Raw genomic sequence first — 24,176 nt, forward strand, 5'->3', positions numbered from 1 at the left:
AAATACTTTATTTTAATTTATCTAGAAGTTCTCTCTATTTCTTTTCTCGGTTTATCTGTAATGATGCTGCTGGAATCTTAATTTCCCTGAGGGAACCCTCCCAAAGGGATCAATAAAGTTTTATCTAATCTAATCTAATCATTACTAGTTTTTATCATGATACAGAACTTGTAAGGGAGTAGGTTGACAGTGTAAAAAACAGACCATGATTCTGAACTCACCTTATCCAATTTGGACTCCAGCTCACACACATCTCCTTCCACCTCCTCAATGGTGGCCCTGTATTAAGGAAAAAAAAAATTAAAAATGTACGTTTTAAAACTGTGGGTACAACAATAACCTGACTTGACCAATAACCATTCACTTACGTCTGGACATTTTTCCAAATGTTAAACTAGTAACTCAGTAACTACACAAGCAATAACAATGCGTCCAAGTACCAAGCACCAGCACCAAGCAACAATTTAGAACTAGAGTCACTAACATCATCAGAAAATGTTTCAATAAAAATGTGTCGTGTTTCAGGGAGGAGTTCAAATTTAATGATAGATTAGTGTCCAAATAAATGGATGTGTGATCAAATAAAAATAAAAAATAAACTGCCGTCATACATTTGACACCCGTGACCTTATTTTAATGAGCCATCTCATTAAAACGAGGTCACACACACATCAAGGCAAGGTGCTGAAGGGTCCATGTGTTAACAAAGCCGTAAAGCAGAGCTCGTCAAAGAAAGCCTCGTCCAAGTTAAAATAACAACAACATGGATAAAGCTTAATCAAGTGTGAAGCAACATTCAGCACTTAAAGTTACAGAAAGTGTAAACTCCTTTGTGCTGAAGATGTGAAAACTTAGTTACAGCTTTACCTCCAACCGTTACAAAGCGCCAACACTGGAGACTCCTTCCATAAATCTTAAACGTCTCCTTACTTCAACATAATCAGTGATTACTCAGTGCAATTTGTTACTATAGAAACAAAAATGTCATGACCACATTAATGTAAACATGTAATTCGCAGCTGCACAACTGTGAGAACTGCCGTTATAGAATCAACACCTTCTGACCAATCACAATCCAGAATTCAGCAGCAGTGTTGTGTAAAATGAAGTGTGCATGAAAGAATGAGTTTACAAGTTGCATTATTAGCAAAGTTCCCTCTCTCATTTACTGCCACATACACAGCATTTTTTCACAGATTCCTCCACTCAGCACTTTTTACCCCCCTTTCAAAATCCTTTGGAAATGAGAACAGAAATGTTATTGTAGTGCAGAGTTCTGTTTGTCCTCATCCATGTTTATAAGTGTGTTTATCTCTAATAAGTCTATCATCAGTATATATAAAACATTATCGCTGTTGCCCCTGGCAATATCACGGTTTTATCTCGAAACCTGGTCACGACTTTAATCTGCAGTTGCTCTCATTAGGTCACTTTTAGCTTTTCTTTAGGAAGCTGTGATCCAGAAAAAACAATTTGTGGAGAGGAGGACACTTTCTTCACTAACATTTCCCATCATACAACACAGAATAGAAGAGGGTAGGGTTTTTTTTTTAAACCAGGTAACAGACATGGTTATGAATCAATAGTGATGAATTAGGTTCTGAATCGAACCCCAGATCCATAGTTCAGCAGCCCACAGTTCGGCCCGCAACGCACACGATGTGAGCTGCTTCGTGTGTGTGTGCTGCTTCATGTTCAATCACAGAATACGCAGCTTTACCAGCATGTCAGTTTTTAGATATGAAGAAAATTCAGTCACTGAAGAGAGAGGGGGAGGGAAGGAAAAAAAAACAAAACACCCACTACAGTTTTTGAAAAGTTTCATCCAAAAGTTGCTTACACATAAGGAATTACTTCCAGTATGGCAGCTCATGTTTGAAAGCACTGCAACGAACATGTTGAAGACCAAGACAGCGTAATTTGCCGTGCTCTCTGGGTAGGAGGGGCATAATCTCTCTCCCCTGTTAATCACAGCAATACTAGTCAATTATGGGCATCTGTAGGCAATGTATGAGGAAGACGGTGGATAATTCTTTCCTCAGTGTGTTACGCTGCCCTGTGACACAGTCTGACTAACGGTTCAAAAACATGCAGCTGTCTGGCTTCACGGTAGAACTAAACTGAAGGGCTAGTTTCTACTGAACAATTTGAAAACCAAAATTGCTGTATATAATTTTTCCCCCCTTCAATGAAAATATAGTACCTGTCTGTGTGCGCGCACGCGCGGGGGTTCATTTCGGGGGTTCAGTTTTTACCCCCAGGCCATCAGGCTTTTGAACCACAGATTATAATCACCATCTACCTCTATATTTCCATCAGGCTTTGAACCAGGGCTCGAAATTAACTTTTTTTCTTTGTGTCCCCCAGTGGTCCCGAATTCTGTGTTGTATTGTCCCGAATGGAAGCAATAGTGTCCCCATTTTTTTCCTCTCTGAAATAACCAGTGGTTAATATTATCATATGAAGTTACTATTATATTTGTAACTATGCGATTTTGAACCCTTTATATCATTTTTACAATAAGTCACAAGACACAAGTGACACATGTCCTATACATCATCTACTTCAAAATTACAGTTATTGCATTTTCAGTTTATTAAACTTTGGCGATCTCACTGTATGAATAGATACCCGTTTATTTAAAGGGGCCAACTAGCTCATTCAGAAAATGTTTCAACTCCCTACATCTGCAGTACACTTTAGTTGAAAATAAGACCCCTTTTATGTTCATTTCATCTACTTATACCTTGAATATCTGTTGGCATTTATAAGGCCAACTTATAATTTTCACCATTACCGTTATCCATTTTTATGAACTTTCCGTTATCCATTACCGTTATCCATTTTTATGAACTTTCCGTTATCCATTACAGTTATCCATTTTTATGAACTTTCGCTGCCGAAACGTGGGTGCAAATGTTAGCAACATCAGCATAGTGGCAGGTCCGAGCCTAGTTGTGCTGCTGACTGACTAAACTTTCTGAACGAGAAAGACACCAAGAAAACTCACTCATTCTGTTGAACGGTATCTTCCGTCAATATCATCCACATCATTCCTGTTGTATTTTATAACGTGTCTAACAGTGTTCATTAAGTTCATTCAGTTGCTCGCGTTGCCTGCAGACCAGGCGATGACACTTTGGATCCTGAAGGTCCTGGAGACGTTATGTCTGGGCTTTCAGTTTCTTCCCCGCGGTCGGTCCGCTTCAACCACTTAAGCATTTTTGTTCTGGCAAGAGTCGGCGCAGCGTGTGCGGTAGCAATTCCATTCCAAGTCCATATAATGCGGACACCAGCCGAAGATTCTAGAACAGAATGCGCTGCTCTGTAGCCTACGGATGCAGGTGCATCGAAAGTGTAGCTACTATGTATTTTTCGCTGTTAACGTTTTAAAATTAAAATTGACAAATTAGGTGAATGTCTACGTATGTGTTACGGCTTTATAAATAATATTAATGTAGAACTTTTTTTCTAGATCTATTTTTTCCATTGTCCCGGGATTGTCCCAGATATGATAATTTTGTGTCCCGATGACATTTTTTATGGTCCCCGGGACGTCGGGACACCGTTAGTTTCGAGCGCTGCTTTGAACCACAGATTATATTAGCAATTTTGCACAAGACATTGCACAGTATATCTACCTCTATGTTTGCACATTGTTTGTTTGCCTCGTGTTTTTTTTTTAAAAGACATTGCACAGTATATCTACCTCTATATTTGCACACTGTTTTGTTTGGCTCTTTTTTTTTTTTTTAAATGTTATCTTCATTTTTCACTCTACCTTTATATTTTGCATTCCATATGCACTTTATATGGGGGCGGCATGGTGGTGTAGTGGTTAGCGCTGTCGCCTCACAGCAAGAAGGTCCAGGTTCGAGCCCCGTGGCCGGCGAGGGCCTTTCTGTGCGGAGTTTGCATGTTCTCCCCGTGTCCGCGTGGGTTTCCTCCGGGTGCTCCATTTTCCCCCACAGTCCAAAGACATGCAGGTTAGGTTAACTGGTGACTCTAAATTGACCGTAGGTGTGAATGTGAGTGTGAATGGTTGTCTGTGTCTATGTGTCAGCCCTGTGATGACCTGGCGACTTGTCCAGGGTGTACCCCGCCTTTCGCCCGTAGTCAGCTGGGATAGGCTCCAGCTTGCCTGTGACCCTGTAGAACAAGATAAAGCGGCTAGACATAATGAGATGAGATACACTTTATATTTCATATTTTTTTATATATATCTTTTATATTGGTAAGCGTAATTTGGTCGGGCAGTTGCAAAATAAGAATTTCATTACCCAATAATAAACCACTGTGTCTGACAAATAAAATCTTGAAATCTTCTAGTAGACCCTCATTATCCCAATAGCTGCTTAGCTGTGAGTCGTCACGTCATCAAATTATTAGTTTATTAAAATATACAGCATTTTATTTATACAGCTATTCAGCTGCTGTGTGTTTAATTAGCAAAAATACATGCTTCTGACTGCTGTACAGGGATACTAACCCCCCCCCACACACACACAGACACACACAATTAAATTTAAATTAATTTTCAAGGAAACCCCTCGACACTAGCACTATTTAAATAGTACATCAACTTAATCACGTGACTGTTTGGTTAGAAGGTGTTGATTAATTTTCTAGAACAGCAGCTCTGAGAGTAGTGTAGCTGCAACTCGCAAGTTTATGTTAATGCCCTTAAATATACCATAATGTACGGTGGACAATTCACATAAACAGATTTTAAGAACTTGTTTATATGGTGATGTTTTCTGTATGGAGACATTTATTTTATTAACATTAAGGGAAGGAGTTTCAGAGATAAAGCTGCAGCTAAGTTTTCCGACCTCTTCAGGACAGAGGAGTTTAAACTTTGTGGTTTCTCAGCAACGTGACAAACTGCATGAATAGCTGCTGTAAGTAACACAAGTGAGAACAGGGACCAACTTTCACTGATGTTCTACAACGTTTGCTAATGGTTTTTATTAATTTAGTAAATGATCAACACATCGCTCTTTTTAACTGTTCATATTTATAAGGCTACAGATGTTCCAGGAGACCCGAGTCTACAGAACAGAGGGGTTTGTTTTTTCTGGCTTCTCAGTAACTGCATTTTTTAGTCTCTTTATATTCAATAGATGAGAGATGCTCGTGAAGAAATAAAATTAAGCAATATCACCTGAGTAAGAGTGGTGGTGGTGTGGATATCAGAAAATCACGGCTGTGATTTAGCCACAGGTAATGCCAGGTAATCAGAGCCACGCTAATATTCAGTTCAACTGCACTCTTTCTCCTCTAATATTGCTTTTATATAGCAGTTCTATAAACAAAGTTATAATACATGGAGCCAAATTACTCAATTCTGATTGGTCAATCAAGGAGGGCTTTTTTCCTTAATACGGGGCCGTATTTCTAATGCTATTGGCTAGTTCGTTGCTTGGTTACGGTTACAAAAATTAGCAAATTGTGTCAACAAAATGGCTGACTCAGCAATGCCACGTTTCACTATATTTGATGAAGAAATGATAAACCAATTGAAAGCTGCAAGTGAAAATGAAAATACCAAAAAAAGTAAGAATTTTTGGCTTTCCGTGTTTAAGAAATGGGCCGCAGAAAGACAAATAAACGACTCTCTAGTGGCATATGAATGCTGGGAGTTAGACAAGGTGCTATCGCAGTTTTATGCAGAAGTGAGGAAAGAAAATCGGGAAAACTACGAACCAGACTCTCTTAAAGTAATGCAGACAGCATTGGATCGGCATCTGAGACAAGAGAAATATCCGGGATCAATCCTGAAAGATGTTACTTTTCAAGAATCACGAAAAGTCCTCGAGGGAAAAGCAAGAGATTTGCAAAAACAAGGAATGGGTAAAAAGCCAAATAAGTCCAAAAGCCTGACGAAACAAGATGATATTCTGTGGAAATGCGGTCAACTTGGAGGGCATAATCCACGTTCACTGTCCAATACAATGTGGTTTTTGCTGACACAACATTTTGGCTTAAGAGGAAGGCAAGAACATCATGACATGATAGTTGAACTAGGGATGTTAACCGATGACCATTTGACCGGTAGTTGACCGAATCGTCAACCGGTTAATTTTTTTTTGGTTGTCGGTTAAAAAAAAAAAACACGTTTTGAAGCTGCCGATTTTGGAGCAGAGGACTTGGAATTCTGTGTTGTAAACGCTTGGGGCGTGCCATGCGGTGTAAGGACGACAGCTGACGAATCAGAAACACCCATTCAGTCATGTCCCGCCCTCCCGCCCCAGTTAAAGACAGCTAACAAATCAGAAACACCCATTCAGTCATGTCCCGCCCCAGTTGAACACAGCTGCCACTCGGCGAAAGAAAAGTGTAGACACAGGCTTTTTAGCTTACAAATTACTATTCTGTTTTTTTTTTTAATTATTATTAGAAGGCACATCGAGTTTAGTCCTACCTTGGCCAGTGCATTCTGAAAGTATGTTTCAGTCTGTAGCCAACAATGCACGTTATTGCAGATCATATCTCTCCACACAAACTAAAGGCGCAGATGCCGACTTTTTCACGGCTGAATCACGCAGATCCGATTGCTTTCCTTTGAGCATACAGAATTTACTCTGATGAAATTATTCAGACACTCCAACGCCCCCCCCCCCCAAAAAAAAAAAAAAAAATCGGATCTTTGCACGATTCAGCCGTGAAAAAGGCGGCATCCGCCAAAAGGTGCGCCGTTTGCATCCCTGTTTAAACTCATAGGTTAACCGACTAACCGGCTAATGAGGCTCGGTGGTCGGTCAAGATTTTTTTTAGCTTTCACCATCCCCAAGTTGAACATTTTAAAGTTCAACAAGATGACAACGGAATTGAGTACATCACGTTTGCTGAGGGTCTCACTAAGACACGACAGGGCGGTCTTCGCGTAAAAACAAGTTACACCAAAAATGTTCGCGACTGGCGACGAAAATCGATGCCCAGTGAAATTGTTCAAGAAATACCTCGAGAAACGCCCTAAAGAAATGGCTAACCAAGGTCCATTTTACCTTTCCGTGATTGACAAACCCACATCTAGTACGTGGTACAAGAACACACCAATGGGCAAAAATACAAATCAACAGTATTATGAAGAGAATGAATAACTCGCCATTAGTTGACCTGTGTCCTGACAAGAAATTAACTAACCACAGTGCTAGAAAAACCGTCGTCAAGAAGCTAAAAAGTAGCGGAGTACTGAAATGTGAAATAAAAAACATCACAGGTCACACCACAGAACAAGGCCTCGACGACTATGACTCCAGCGACAAGAAAGAACAGCAGGCCATTTCAAATATCATCGATCTCTCGAGGGCTTCTCCAAGAAGAGCCCTGTCAAATCTCCAGCTGAACACGTTTACAGCTACAACGCCAGTACCCGACATTGTGTACAACTTCAACAGCTGCAGTGTGATCTTCAATTCCACTGGGAATAACTCATCTCCGTCTACTCAGTCTGCAGTTTGTCAACAGTCAAGCAAGCCAAAGAACTACAAGGAGACTTAGAGTCTTAGATTCTGATTAGGAAAATAACTCTGTGTGAGATTAATTCGTTTTGAAGTCCGAATGTTTTCAGTTGAAAGCTTACATGGGTTCAATAGTTTTGATCGTTTTCCAGCCAGTTAAATTTATAATGATGAATGGTATTTGTAATTCCTTTTAGATCAAGCAGAGTTTTCTTGCATTTAGCAATCAGCTTTTGGAAAGAAGTTCCAATAAAATTTTGTAAACTACTTTCAAAATCCTCGTGTCGTGTCGCCATGCAATAATGAAAGACGTTTTAGAAACTGATTCAAACGTGCAAGATAGTCGTGCGCCCCGATTGGTTCAGTTATAATACATAGGGCCAAATTACTCAATTCGGATTGGTCAATCAAGGAGGGCTTTTTTTCCTTAACACGGGGCCGTATTTCTGAAATGCTATTGGCTAGTTCGTTGGAATGGGTAAAAAGCCAAACAAGTCCAAAAGCCTGACGAAACAAGAAGATATTCTGTGGAAATGCGGTCCTCGTGTCATGTCAGAACTGAGTAACTTGGTCCTATGTATTATAAAACACGTAATCGTATGGTTCCTCATAAAATTAAGGATCAATTTCACTCGTGATTTCAAAGTTTTGAAATTTTTCAAAACTTCGAAATCACTCGTGAAATTAATCCTTAATTTTACTTGGCCCCATACGATTACCTATACTAATTGGCATTGGGTAACTGACATGTTAGACACAACATGGGCAAATATTTTATTTTTGCTCATACCCCTTTTCCACCAAATCAGTTCCAGGGCTGGTTCGGAGCCAGTGCTGGTTCACAACTCGTTCAACTTGCGAGCCAGCTGAGAACCAGCTTGCTTTTCCATCACTCGCGGTGCTAAGAGAAGACACGTCATTACATCGCTGTATATGTCCATTACGTCGTTGTATACGTCATTACGTCGCTGTATACGTCAGTTACGTCGCTACGTTTGCATAAACCTTGGCGCGAATATTGAAGCAAAAACAACGCGGAAGAAGCAGCAGCAACAACAATAATAATAATAATAATAATAATAATAATGGATGACTTCGCGTTTGTACAGCTGCTGCTTCTCGTCACTTAAAAATGGCGATCTTTCACGGTCTTGTTATTGTCGGTCTTAACAACCCCCCCCCCCCGCTGACGTAAGCGGTTCTTTCCTCTGGCCCAGCAGAGAGTTGGTGCTAGCCTGGAACCGGTTTTTCTGGCCCCAGAGCCAGTTCTTTGTCAGTGGAAGCAGAAAACCCGGTTCCAAACTAAGCACTGGCCCCGAACCAGCCCTGGAACTGCTTTGGTGGAAAAGCGGCAACTGTCAACAAAAATGATTCCCAAAGAAGCCACAGCTGGATAGAGCATTGCGTGTTGCCATGGTAACACAGATAGCCAACCTGTGGCAAGTGTAGAATTTTATGTCATAAACACTAACAAGTGGTGTGTAACAAACAGTGAAATGTACAAGTGGTTATATCAGAGACATTATAAGGAAGGAGACAAACCACTTAAACAATCCTGAATATAAATATATGGGAAAAGTCCGTAACTGCAAAAAAGATGGTGGTTGTAAGCACATATCCTGCCCCTCTCCCCAAAAAGCCGATATCTGCCAAACCAGGACGCATTAAGCCAATCGTGTTGCTTTATTGATGCAAACACAATGTTACGCATGCGCAGTTGAAATATAGAGACCTCATAGCAATCTTGCGCATGAGTAGTACAAGTATAATTTGGCGGGGGGAAATAAACCTTATTTTGGGGCAAAGTCAGCAATCTTTTTAAATTTTTTTGTTTTGTTTTTTTTTTAAATCAGATTTGACTGATTCTATACATGCAGTTTTTGCCCCAGTGGCCACTGAAAGTGCAGTTCTGGCTCTCCTCCCATTTATTTAGACTAGGGCTTCATCAGGTGAGCCTAAAATCATTGCTCAGGCACGTTACCAAGATGGCTGCCGAGTGGCAAGACTTTGGCTATCCCTGTGTCCAAAACCACTCACTCGTTTACTACCCCCTACTCATTATATAGGGAATTACTATATAGAGGACTATACAGTGAGCTCATTGGTAAAATGAAAAGACACTTTTGGACACTACTCCGCTGTGCTGTTAGGGTGGCACGGTGGTGTAGTGGTTAGCATGGTCGCCTCACAGCAAGAAGGTTCCGGGTTCGAACCCAGCAGCCGGCGAGGGCCTTTCTGTGTGGAGTTTGCATGTTCTCCCCGTGTCTGCGTGGGTTTCCTCCGGGTGCTCAGGTTTCCCCCACAGTCCAAAGACATGCAGTTAGGTTAACGTGGGGTGGCCTTGGGCTGAAGTGCCCTTGAGCAAGGTATCTAATGCCTGACTGCTCCCCGGGTGCTGTAGTGTGGTTGCCCACTGGTGTGGGGGTGTGTGTTCACTGCTTCAGATGGGTTAAATGCAGAGGATGAATTTAACTGTGCTTGAAGTGTGCATGTGACAAATAAAGGTTTCTTCTTTATGTCATTACTGTCACACAATTAAAACATGCCAGATCAGTCGGCTAGTGGGTTTTCAAAATAATAAATACATGCACGTATTTTTGTGATAAATACATATTATACTGAGCGTATTTTTCACATTAATAAATAAAGTACTTTGTGTCTGCTGCATCTGTCAGTTCTTTTAAATCAAGGCTGAATACTTCTTTGCCGCTGCCTTTTATTAAATCAAATTTGAGGCTTTTGATTTGATTTCTTTCAGCACAACCGCAATGCATGATGGTGTATATTGCTTGGTTAGTGACCATCGGTTGCACACTACTTTCCTTGTGGGATACTTTGAGTGCACTATTTAGGGAGTAATAATCCTCACTATAGAGATCTTGCAGTCACGTGACCGGAAAGTACGCAGACGCCATCTTGTCGGTAAAAAACACCGCTGAATACTGCTGCACTCGTGTACAGAATGGATCAATTTCAACCGATGGACTACACGGCTCATTTTTCTAATGAACAGATAACTAGTCTAAAATAAACGATCTACAGATTAGTGACCCTTATGGCTTACCGGACGGAGTTTTCACAACCGTGTCAGTGGATATGGAACTGCCAGCGGAATACCCAGACGTGTATAATTACCTCATCAACTTTCCCTCACTGTTCAGTGGTGAAGCACTGCGTGCTTATAAATCTCTGGACAGTTATCTTTACAGAAATTCAGGATTTGTCAGCGACTCAGATGTGGCATCTTGTAAACAAGAAAATAATCCTCACTGGATGGGTAAGTCACTTAAGTATTGAGTATAGCACTGACCAGCCGATTATAGAATAGAATAAGGTAATTCCAGCTGTAATTCCAAATCGTCCGTCTTGTTTACATGGATCTGGCGTTGGAGAGGTAAAGGCTTAGCAGTGGAGGTTTGAGTGGCTGTTTTCTGAGCTTAGTCAACAGGCCGGCTCTGCAGCCTCGCTTTTGCTTCCGCTCCCGGCGCCGCCTCCTTCGCTTTGCTTCCGATAACAATCCACGGAGACCCCGCTGGTCTCGCTATCTCGTCCAGAATGTTTTTTTTTTTCTCGTCCGGAATGTTGTGCATGCGATGGAAATCGCCACAAACCGTCATTTTCTGCTGGAAACCAATGTCCAGTAAGTCCATACGGTTGTAGTGGATATTGAAGTCCAGTACAGACGAACAACACGCAAAAATACACACAAAAACATAAAAAACGTGCACAGGTAGGGAGAGCTTGTAGCCGCAGCCGTTGTAGTAGAATTGTATATAGTAGGGTTTTCCAGAAGAAAAGGCAGAAGTAGAAGCAGAAGGCGGAAATATGGCGTTTGACCGACAAGATGACGTCTGTCACAATCTGGATCGGCTGTGACGTCACATGCAAGTGCTCCATACATTCGGACAGCACTACAAAATGGCAAACTCACTATCTAGTCCACTATATAGTGAGTAGAGAGTGATTTCGGACACAGGGTATATTAAATATCAGTACATTTGAAACGCAGCTTGTCCGATCAAATTAGTGGACTGGAACAGTTATAATAACAGGGTATGTAGCTGCCGTAATGTAAACGTAACAGGAACTTACTTCTGTTCTGGAAAACTTGCTGGCTTTTACAAAGTATTGACACTTGACACACCTTCAATAAATGTTAAATAAACACCTAAAATAAACGTATCAACGATAAGGCTTTGTTAAATAACACGTATTAATGTATTATTAGACTGAGATTATGTGAAGTGTTCACCATATACCATTCAACAAGGCCCTCTGAATGTTAATGCATCACAAGTGTATTATTACAAACCTATCCTTAATATTAAAAGTCATAAATATAGGCTACAGATCTGTGCTGTTAAATAATCCACACCTTCTGATTCAAGAATTTGCTGTGGTGATTATTGTACTCAATTTCTGTTAAAAGAAAGCTGATTTAATTACTATTTGGGTGTGATGTTTTAGCGCAGGGGTGGGCAATTATTTTTTCCATGGGGCCACATGAGAAACAGAATTTTGTGGAGGGCCGGACCAAAAGGCTGAACTAAATTCTGCATAATATTAATTGTATTTCTTTATATAAAGCAATAAATAACATTGTTTTTACAAGCTGCTAAGACTGGTAAGAGTATGGAAAAAACGAGGTTGCCTTACAAAAAATGTCATTTATTTAATCAAATTTCCCAAAACAATGGTTAACAAAATGTGAGCGTTTATACCATTTTTTTCAGTCACATTCACCCCAAAACACAATAAAGGCATCACGATATTGTCTTTCTACTCCAAATATCAAGCAAGAGACATCATATTATAATAATGATGCCCACATTTGTAGTCTAATCACCTCATTTGGTGTTTTTCAGTTTTTTATTTGTTCAGTGAGAGAAATCTAGTCTCTGTTGGTCTTTAATGAGTGCATCAAAGTCAGGTTGAACGTCTGAGGTGGAGATGCGAAGCACAGCTGACAGATGATCATCAGTCGATTCGGTGTAGGTATCAGATCTACAGATCGGCTCGGGCTCCGGCGCCTGCTGGTGACGTCACACTGTGATTGGCTGGACCGTTTGAAGGATGACGTACAAGTTTGTGGTTGGTCTGGACAAATTACGGAAGTAGTTATCGCGGGATTAGGTTTCGTGGGATTTCATGTCATGTTCATGTCGCGCGCATTGCGTTTTTGTTGAACACAACTTCAAAATAAAAGCAATGCACATTCAGTCCATTCATGGGGTAAAATTAGAAAATACGTTTATTTTGTAATTTCTAATTAACCTTATGCGGGCCGATCAGAATGAACCAAAGGGCCGGATGCGGCCCACGGGCCATAAAATGCCCAGGTCTGTTTTAGCGCATACCCCATGTATGCCGTGTTCCAGCAGCACCAACGTAAACAGCCTTGTCATGTGTTTTTTTAATAAACTTTTTTTTTTTGCAAATTGCTGTGGTATAAGATACAAAGACATGACCAAGAACATTAAACACCTAAAATAATTAAATATGTCCACTTTTTTATATTTTACCAAATTACTACAAACGTAATATATTTTTGCTGTTAATGAACATATACTGTCATAAGGTCTGTACTGTTCAAAGGCGTCCAGGTTCAGCTCTTTTCAGGAGTGTATTTTACCTTCACAGACATTGTTAAGTCTGTTAGTAAAGTCTAGACTGGTTGCTTCTTGGTTGTATTTGCAGAACAAGTTGGATTCACACTTATGGACTTGTATTGTTTGTGTGCAGCATTGTAACCTGTGGCGGCACGGTGGTGGTTAGCACTGTCGCCTCACAGCAAGAAGGTTCTGGGTTTGAGCCCAGTTTGGTCAACAGGGACCTTTCTGTGTGGAGTTTGCATGTTCTCCCCGTGTCTGTGTGGGTTTCCTCCGGGTGCTCCGGTTTCCCCCACAGTGCAAAAACATGCAGGTTAGGCTAATTGGTGATCGTAGATGTGAATGGTTGTCTCTATGTGTCAGCCCGACGATGACCTGGCAACTTGTGCAGGGTGTACTACACCTCTCACCCATAGTCAACTGGGATAGGTTCCAGCTTGCCTGCAACCCTGCACAGGATAAGCAGCTACAGATAATGGATGGATGGTAACCTGTATTCAGTTTCTGTTTGAGGGATTTCCTCTTCTGTGTCACTGTTCTATTTTTAAAAATCTATTTTAAAAGTCAGGATAAAATTATAAATAAATAAATAAATAAATAATTATCAGGGCGGCACGGTGGTGTAGTGGTTAGCACTGTCGCCTCACAGCAAGAAGGTCCGGGTTCGAGCCCCGTGGCCGGCGAGGGCCTTTCTGTGCGGAGTTTGTATGTTCTCCCCGTGTCCGCGTGGGTTTCCTCCAGGCGCTCCGGTTTCCCCCACAGTCCAAAGACATGCAGGTTAGGTTAACTGGTGACTCTAAATTGACCGTAGGTGTGAATGTGAGTGTGAATGGTTGTCTGTGTCTATGTGTCAGCCCTGTGATGACCTGGCGACTTGTCCAGGGTGTACCCTGCCTTTCGCCCGTAGTCAGCTGGGATAGGCTCCAGCTTGTCTGCGACCCTGTAGAACAGGATAAAGCAGCTAGATGATGAGATGAGAAATAAATATCAACAATACCATTTATTTAGGGCCTATTATTCAGTTTCCTGGATCTAATTTCGCATAATATTAACTTTACTTTGTGTGTAGCCTACTTTAAAATAGCTATGGCCCTTTAAACTGCATATCCTGTACCAATTTCGTTTTTTTTTTTATATGAAAGTATGGCCCTTTACACACTCATCCAGAAGGGTAATTTTGCACAAGGCCATCTGTCTACAGCAGAAAAAAATAAAATAACGAAACACGTCTGGAAAAATCCCAAGGGAGTCTGGAGCCAGATTCGTGACGTTACCAGCGGAAGCGCCAGCAGGCTGAGAGAGCTTGCACGGTTTCAGTGCACAGCCTATGTAGACCAAGTTTAGCAGCTAGCAATTTTGCATTGAAATATGGAATTGTCACTTGAGCGCAATGTTACTTCACCTTTGGATGAAGAATATAATGAGAGGTCAGAATTATTTCTTACCCTGGCAACAGTCAACTTGTGAATTGCCGATTTTCTTGGTCTTTTTCTCGGCTCTGCTTGGTCCTCGGCTTCCGGGTGCCTCGCACGAAGCACTCCCATTTCTCTCTCATTGTCCGGTCTTTTGGGAAACGATGGGTACTAACCCCATCAAGATTGGTGTTGCTACACCCTCCTACGATACATCTGTTAACCATTTTAATAATTATGTGATAACGTTGAAGAAATTTGCAGAAAACCACCAGGTAGTTTTCTCATAAACAAACCAACGCTGACGTAGGATTCAGAAGGAGGTGTCCCGCACGCGACGTCACGAAAATCAATGTTTCCCGGGAAATCCAAATGCCAAGTTTTTTTCAGAGGCGGACCAATTCACCTCAAATGGCTTGAGTTCAACTGAATTTTTCTGGTATTGCACAAGGTAAAAAAAATTGCACAAAATGCAAAATGTGACAGATATTTGACCAAAGTTTAATATAAAATAGGAGACTTGCATTGATCTTGCTCCTGAATTTACCTGTGCTATGCACTTTAAGTTTAGTGGCTAATTACTGTAACTGATCAAATTGGTGTTGTTTTGAGCCAACGAACTGCAATAGTATCCAATTCCCACTTAAACGAGCACTCGAGAGCAAAAAATGTTGCTTATAAAGAGTGTTGCAAACAGGGACACACGAATACAAAGGGAAACCCACCACAGCAATTAATTTCTCCTCCGTTGTGCTTAAGAATGGTTTGAACAGAACCAAAATTTAATGACTGGTCTTTAAATTCTTACTGATCCTGATTCTTGCCAGACCACAACGGAAATAAGTGCTATAAACTTTGTGTTATCCGTGTATCTTAAATGTACACTATATTTATGTATTTTGTGCATTAATTTGCTAAATAAAAATAAAAATCACTCACTCTACTATTCTTTAGAGCACTTCTAAATTCCGACTGGCTGCCACGGAAGCACGTCATAACTCATTACCATAAAGTTGCCTGAACTTTAACTTTATTCTGATGGCCCTGCTGCCCAAGATGTGCTGCCAGAGGTCATGCTGCTGGCTCACATGGAAAATGAATGACTTCCGGTTGCTTTGATGCCCTCACTGCACCATATCTACCATCTCTGACCATCACAAAGCGCAGACACTGGAGACCATTTGTGGAAATGTTATATAAACACAAAAACTTAACTTATAAAATGTATTTGTTTATTTATTAAACCAATTTATGTGAAGTATTCAAGATATAAGTCCCTATGATTAAGCAGTTAATATAGAAATAAGGTATTCGAGTGAGCAGATTAATATAACTCTGTGATTTCTGACCAATCAGAATCCAACAGCACAGTGGTTTAGTGTAGTTTAAGATCATGATGATCTTTAATACAAGATGGTTTGATTTAGAGGTTTTGTTTGTGTTTTAATTTTTTTAAGTAACTGCAATGAAGTAAACGTGTAATATGTAATTTTTTTTGGGGGGGGGGGGTTCAACATTTATTCACTCCTTTATGACAAATGTTGTCAGGGAATGTCAGGAAAAGTGTATGTGCGCTGCAATGCACTCAAGTTGTGGTGTTTAATGACAAAACTCAAGGGGAAAAACTCCAACCGCTTTCCAGCATTTTCTGCAAACAACTTTCTAAACATCTGCTCCTCGTTGTGCTGCTGTACTGAGATACTCGAAAGGAAATGAGGGACAGGGAGTTCATACTTTAGTGCACAAAGCCTGGAAAGCCTGAGTCGAGGTTGGACCAACACTTCCTCTGTGTGAAATACAGGAAAGACACAGTGACTACATCCCAAACCCCACACCACTACACTCATCAGCAAGTAAAAACAGGGAAGAAACAGTAGTGACCACATCCACTCCCTCCTTTTAGCCCTTCCTCCAAAGCACATGAACGCACACTGCCTGATTACAGCAGCAGGACGAGTCCACGAGAGAGCGTATCGCTGGGGAACGTCGGTGTCGTATCCAACCACCTCATTTCTCATTCACATGTAAGAAAATATCTAACATTATGATAATGAATGTAAAACAACAAACACAGTTATTGTTAGGACACATGGCTGTCGAGAAGCTCACCAGCTTTAGCAATATACCTGCGTCGCCTTGTGGAAGACTCTGGTCACGCGCAAGGAGTGTGTGCAGGCAGACTAGGGCTGTGTACCTAAACGTAACATCAGGTACAGAGGTTTAGGTACAGGTCCAGACCTGTACCTGAACAATTTGACAAATTCTTCTGAACTTCTTCAATAATGACAGAAACATTAATAAACTGTTGACAACTTGTCAGTATCTTTATTCAAAGAAAACCGAACATAACTAGGTTTCCTACCTCACTTCTCAGTCACCCTATAGTTAACTTGGGACAAAAAGTCATAAGTTGTCTCACAGCGAGAAGTGACTACTACACTAGAGTACTACAGACTCCGCGCAGTCCGCGGCCTTTAACTTATGCGGCAAAATTACACAAAGCAACAAAGGCCGCCAATGCCAGCAAAGGAAAAATGGCTGATCTGCTTTTGAGTCTTTTTGACCAATCAGAACGCTGGATCAGCCAAGCTCTCGCAATGTCTCGTGAGACTGTGGCGAGAGGATCTCAAATCAAAGATGGCTCCGAGTTCAAGTTTCAGCGCAGCATTTTACGTCTTTTCCAGTGCTAAATTTTCATCTTTGTGGTAGGATTTACGCATCTTCAGTCACAAAATAAGCATATACTTGGTGTAAATTTATATCAGTACAGTACCGGTACTTCATGAGCCGGTATTTTGGACCTGTACCGAATCGATTTTCACGGTACAGTACCGGTACGCAGCCCTAAGGCAGACCGGATGACCGACCATCTCTTAATCATCTCATTCAGGCCAAATGAAATGATCGAACAGATTTTTGACAGACGTGTGACTGCCACAGATAACTGAACTTTTTATTTTTATTGTCAGGGCATTTGATTTATTCGTTGCTGTCAGGATGTAAAGAGAATTTCAAGAAATATAACAAAAATGCTTCCAAAATCAAATCACCTACCCTTAAATAAGCATCTCTTTACAGAAAGCTTCATACACAAAATCAAACACCTTCTGACCAATCAGAATTGAAAGTCAAGTGCTGTGGTATAAAAACAAAAATACATTTAAAATCATTGAAAGAAAAAAAAAATTAGCAGGCAAATACAGACAGACAGACAAAGAGACCGATAAAGACAGATGAAGAGACAGAAGTATCTAGTTCACATTTTTCAAAACAGACAAATCTGATGAGGTAATCAACTGACGAGTAAACCATAAGAATCAAACTGAAAACTTGGTGTTTATACAGTATTCCACTCAGAGCCTGTTATTTCGCTGTCAAACCCATTTCCTGCTCCTACCTGACTCTTTTTTTTTTAAATACACATTGCAAAGATATCGGCGGTTAACCGGAGCGCGTGACAGTATCGCAGCAGAGTTTAGCTCGTCGTTCAGTGAGGACTTTTACATTCCTGGACAAAAATAGCCAAAAATATTCCCCAAAGCTCAAAACATTCCTACCTGAATCTCGGAGAGTCTCGGAGACATTCCTCAAAATCCACCGTGATCCTCATGTTCGTCTTTTGAAGTGCAAATTCCCGGGAAAAAAAGTTTTATTTCTTTATTTTTGTTTTTATCGGAACAGAAGGTTAGCCCAGCTAGCCAGTCCAAGTCTCACAGAGCAGCTTAGCCACCTCAGCAACAAACAGCCCCAGCTAGCCGTCCTGCTGCTGGCTGGCAGATTAAACTAAAAACACATTCCAGGAACATATATAACCACCAAAAAGCTTTCACGCAACTTAAAAACAGCGCTGAATTTAAAATAAGTTGCTTTTGTTTTATTTATTTTTTACTCCGCTGCCCACAGGAACTCAAATTGGCTCAGGTCACTACTGCCAAATAAGTGGACTGTATGTTGTTAAAATTTTCCCCCACCCGCATTCCGGCAAATCCCGCCTCTGCTTAAATAGTAGCCGCTCGAGCAAGTTGCTGATTGGACAGTGCATATTAACTACTAGCCAATCGTGGCACAGAAGGCGGGAGTTGAGTGGGCAGGGTGGAGGCGGTGGAGTTGGTCGGGCCTATGACGTATGCTTCGTTCTGTAGTCTATTTTATTTTTGTAAACTACACATCCGTCCGAGCAGCGTGTGGATCATCGGAACCAATCACAGAACGCGTTTTCATCCGGGTGATTTTGTGGTCACCCTTAACAAGATAAAACTAAAATTATAGTGAGGTATAAATGACTATTTATTTGCTATATTTGATGAATAACATATTAAATAAAATAATAAAATAAAACACCTGGTGATCTAGTGGGAGTTAGTCTAATGGGTTCCATTAAACGTTTTCCATCAGGATGTAATTGTTTTACTGGTACTTCCAGGGACATGTCTAGAGTGTATTGAGGTCAGGGGCTTAGCCCACATGTTGTCTACATCCCCCGTTCAATCTTAGCATCCCCTTTCCTTTGCAGCCTCACTGAGAAGAGAAAAGCAGTCCATCCATCCATTATCTGTAACCACTTATCCTGTACAGGGTCGCAGGTAAGCTGGAGCCTATCCCAGCTGACTATGGGCGAGAGGCGGGGTACACCCTGGACAAGTCACCAGATCATCGCAGGGCTGACGCATAGAGACAAACAACTATTCACACTCACATTCACACCTACAGTCAATTTAGAGCCATCAATTAGCCTAACCTGCATGTCTTTAGACTGTGGGGGAAACTGGAGCTTACTTACTTACTTATTCCTCTTCGTCCCGGATAGGACATAAGGCTTCCACTAGCTCTCTCCACCTTGCCCTGTCTTGTGCGACCTTGTGTGCCTCACCCCATGTGAGCCCCATCTCATCCAGCTCTGCCAAAACTGTCCTGCGCCAGGTGGCTTTTGGGAGTCCTGGTTTTCTTTTTCCTGGCGGTGTCCATCTTAGGGCAATATTTGGGATGCGCTGACTGTCCATCCTCAGAATGTGCCCAAGCCAGGTCAGCCTTCTCTTTCTGATTTCTGTGATGATGCTACGACAGCCAGTCTTTCTGTACAGCTCTTCATTCTTGATTTTGTTGGGCCATAATATGCGGCAGATTTTACGGAGGCATCCATTATGGAAGGCTTGGATCTTGTTCATGTCTGTTTTCATAACTCGCCAGCATTCTGATCCATATAGCAGAACAGATTTAACATTGCTATTGTACAGACAGATCTTGGTTTTGAGGGAATACTGTTTGGATTTCCAGATGGGCCCAAGTCTAGCAAATGAACTACGAGCTTCACCAAGTCTTGCCTTGAAGTCTTTCTGGGCTCCGTTGTCCTTACTGATAAGACTACCAAGATATGTGAAGTCTTCCACACACTCTCGTGGTTGGTCATTCACTGTGATAGTGGATGTAGGTTTGGCATTGATACACATAACTTGAGTGTTGGTGGTATTGATGTTGAGTCCCACTTGTTTGGCACTGCCCTCCAGTCTGTTTGTCTTCTCTTGGAGTTGGAGCTGCGTAGTAGACAATGCAGCAATATCATCGGCAAAATCCAGGTCTTCCAAGTATGTGAAAAGGGTCCACTGGATCCCTCTGGGTTTGTCTGATGTTGTCTGCCTCATAATCCAGTCTATGGCTACAAGGAAGAGGATAGGAGATAGGATGCACCCCTGCCTTACTCCAGACTCTACTGGGAACCATTGTGAGAGGGTGTTATCCACAATGACACTGCATTCAAAGTGCTCATATAACTGTTTGATGAGAGTGATGACTTTCATTGGAATCCCATATGACTGCAGGATCTTCCATAGGGTGTCACGGTGAACACTGTCAAACGCTTTCTTGAAGTCTATGAAGTTGATGAATAAGGGGGTGTTCCACTCCAGGTACTGTTCAATGATGTTCCTTAGTGCAAAGATCTGGTCGATACATCCTCTTCCCTTCCTGAATCCAGCCTGTTCCTCTCTCAGTTTGGTGTCTATGGCCTTTTCAATTCTCTTTAGAAGGATTTTGCAGAAAATCTTGCTGGGGATTGATAGTAGTGTTATGCCCCTCCAGTTGTCACAGTTATACAGGTCACCTTTCTTTGGGAGTTTAACAATGAGTCCCTTCATCCAGTCTTTGGGGATTTTGTCCTCTGACCAGATTGCCCTGAAGAGATCTGCTAATACTTTTGTGCTGATATTGATATCAGCTTTCAACATCTTGGCATGAATGGAATCAATGCTTGATGCCTTGCCATTCTTCATAGCCTTGATGGCAGCAACAATTTCTTCTTTGGTAGGCTGGCTGGTGTCAATGTTGAGGACTTCGTCCATGAGCAGAGGTCTAGCTGGCTCATCTGGCTTTGGGCGAATCAGTACTTCTTGAAAGTGTTGGACCCATCTGGCTGCTTGTTCACGCTCAGTTGTTATTATTTTTTCTTCTTTGTCTTTGGTGGGTGACGACTTGGTGCTGTATCCACAGAGGTGTTTGGTCACCTTGTAGACTGTGCCAATCTCACCCCTCAATGCTGCTCTCTCTGCCTCACCAGCCAGTTCCTCGATGAAAGTTCTCCTGTCACTCCTGGCACTCCTTTTCACTTTGCTGTCTTTCAACTTGTAGGCTTCTTGTGCTTTTTCTCTCAGTCTTTGAGATTTGGTGTTGAGCAACTTCTTTAGATTTTTTCTTTCTTCTATTCTGCACCATGTTTCAGGTCTTAGCCATTCCTTGTTCTTTTTCTGCTGGTAGCCCAATATTTTCTTGGCCGATTCACAGTACATCTCTTTGATGTTATTCCATCTATCCTCTATGTCTAGTTGTTCTTCGTCATCTAGGTCTGACAGAACACTGAATCTGTTCCTGACCTCTGTGACAAATTCCTTCTTGACACTAGGGCACTTTAGTTTTGCAATGTCAGGTTGTCTCCTGGAGTTTGCATGTTCTCCCTGTGTCCGCGTGGGTTTCCTCCGCATGCTCCAGTTTCCCCCACAGTCCAAAGACATGCAGGTTAGGTTAGCTGATGACTCTAAATTGACCATAGGTGTGAATGTGAGTGTGAATGGTTGTCTGTGTCTATGTGTCAGCCCTGTGATGACCTGGCGACTTGTCCAGGGTGTACCCCACCTTTCGCCCGTAGTCAGCTGGGATAGGCTCCAGCTTGCCTGCGACCCTGTAGAACAGGATAAAGCGGCTAGCGATAATGAGATGAATGAGATGAGGTTGTCTCCTGTGCTGAGTGAGTGTTTTCGCCTATCTCAGTTTTAGTTTGACTGTTGCTGTGAGCAGGTAGTGATCACTGTTTACATCAGCGCCATGGTAGACTTTAACATCCAAGAGGTATCTGCGCCACTTGCCATTGACTATGACATGGTCAGTTTGGTTGACTGTGTGACCATCAGGTGACTTCCATGTTAGTTTGTGGATGTTCTTATGTTGGAAGAGGGTACCACTGATGACACAGTTATTATTCATGCAGAAGCCCACTAGACGTTCGCCATTGTCATTGATGTCACCACAACCCTGTGTTCCCATTGCTCTTTCACTGTTGGTGTTATCTGAACCCACTTTGGCATTCATATCTCCCATTAGCATAAGCATGTCATGGTGGGGGACTTTGGATATAGCATGTTGTAATTGCTCATACCAGTTGTTTTTGTCTTCCTCTTCAGCATCATTAGTTGGTGCGTAGCACTGAATGATGGTGAGCTTACAGTGCTTGGAGTTAAAGCGTGCTCTAATCATCTTCTCACTCATGGGTTCCCATTCTAACAGGGTCTTAGGCTACATCCACACGACAACGGCAATGAGATGTTATTTAAAAATATATCGCGTCCAAATGGGCAACGATCAGTAAAATATCAGGTCCATATGGCAACGCAACGCTTGCTGAAAACGATGCAATACACATGCCACACCTCTAGGGGCGCTGTAAGACGGTCCCTTCGGAGACACCAGAACAATAGAAGAAGTAAGGGCGCATGCGCATAAACTATTATGCGCGAGACTTCATATTAGCCACAAAGTCAGGAAAATCTGTTCGTAAAATTACATTATAATGACCAAATACAATGAAAAGTATTTTTCCAGTCTCACCTGTGAAAGGTAATCCCATGTGATCTCGTTTGGACGGCAAACCTGTTGGTACAGTTAAACGCAGCACATGAATCTTTATTCTCCGCTTTGACCTATCCAATATGGCGGCGAGGATGACGTATGATTCTACACGGAAGGCGGTGTCTTTAATGGTCCGGAATAAATTGAATGCTACACGTTGATGGATTAATTTGTTGTTTCTCACCTGTGAAAGGTAATCCCATATGATCTCGTTTGGACGATAAACCTGTTGGTACAGTTAAACGCAGCGCATGAATCTTTATTCTCCGCTTTGACCTATCCAATATGGCGGCGAGGATGACGTATGATTCTACGCGGAAGGCGGCGTCTTTAATGGTCCGGAATAAATTGAATGCTACACATTGATGGATTAATTTGTTGTTTCTCACCTGTGAAAGGTAATCCCATATGATCTCGTTTGGACGGTAAACCTGTTGGTACAGTTAAACGCAGCACATGAATCTTTATTCTCCGTTTTGACCTATCCAATATGGCGGCGAGGATGACGTATGATTCTACGCGGAAGGCGGCGTCTTTAATGGTCCGGAATAAATTGAATGCTACACGTTGATGGATTAATTTGCTCTTCTACGCCCTTTTTGAGGAATGTATTGTAGGACTTAAACCCACATCTGAAGAGGTGAGATCGCTCCTTTTTTTCCCTATTTTTGCTGGCGGGATTGACTCTGTCCTAAGGGCAGAGTCTCTCTCTCTCTCTCTCTCTCTCTCTCTCTCTCTCTCTCTCTCTGCACCATTAGACAATAAATATTCACAGTGAAAATATTTTGTAAACGCGTTTCATGAACCAAGTTATAGGATTTGTTGACAACTCGCATCGAGTTCGTTACACTTCTACCCGGCGTGAAGCACTCACAGTCATGTGGTTGTGACGTCATCGTAAACAAATCTGTTCTACTCATCCAGATGACTTCACAACGGCAACGTTGCCAGATCTTTCCACTCTGGAACCCGTTCTCAAAAAGATTGCGTTTTGGGCACCCAAAACGCTGGTGCCGTGTGGACGCCAGGCCTAAACGATAAGCAATTGTATCGGAGTCACCTGAATCTGTTGCTGTGTGGACAGGGCCTTCTCCTTTGACACTATAATAGCTACACCATAAATATGTGGACTTCCATGTCCTGAGTATAGGATGATGGATCCATCGCTTGCCACTTGGCGGCCTGCTCCTGTCCAGCGACACTCGCTGATGCCTAGGATGTCCAGATTGTATTGTTTCATCTCTTTGATAACCTGAGCCGTCTTCGATGTTTCAAACATGGTGCGGACATTCCATGCACCCAGGTGGATCTTTGCTTTAGGCCTGAGCAGACCATCTTTCACACTCCTAATGTCCCAAGGGCTTTGGTCAAGAGTGGTCATACTGCCATGATGTTGGCTCAAGTCTACTGTAGGGTTATTGGTAGAAATGCTTGTTGAAGTTTCCATAACATGATTATTTTTTATGGGGTGGAGTTGTTAGCACCATGCCCAACCCCCAACCTGGAGGACCAGGGTACCACTCTTCGTCTGACCTCTACCCTTTGACCTGTCTGGCATGGGTGATCCTACCAGGAGTATG

General features: G+C 41.9%; 1 protein-coding gene across 2 annotated transcripts in view; it reads right to left on the reverse strand.

Annotated features, from left to right (window-relative positions):
• Positions 1-18,444, reverse strand: part of LOC132899356 (arf-GAP with coiled-coil, ANK repeat and PH domain-containing protein 2-like) — a 111,169-nt gene extending 92,725 nt beyond the window's left edge. For both annotated transcript variants that reach the window (XM_060941155.1, XM_060941154.1), the window contains exons 1-2: positions 18,042-18,444; positions 222-279 (exon numbers count right to left, since the gene is read on the reverse strand). In XM_060941155.1, the coding sequence (XP_060797138.1) occupies positions 222-279; positions 18,042-18,094 (111 nt within the window). In that variant the 5' untranslated portion in view covers positions 18,095-18,444. The remainder of the gene's footprint in view (positions 1-221; positions 280-18,041) is intronic.
• Positions 18,445-24,176: the final 5,732 nt, after the last annotated feature.

Source organism: Neoarius graeffei, chromosome 15 (assembly GCF_027579695.1).
Source record: "Neoarius graeffei isolate fNeoGra1 chromosome 15, fNeoGra1.pri, whole genome shotgun sequence".
In the NCBI taxonomy this organism is placed as follows: Eukaryota; Metazoa; Chordata; class Actinopteri; order Siluriformes; family Ariidae; genus Neoarius; species Neoarius graeffei.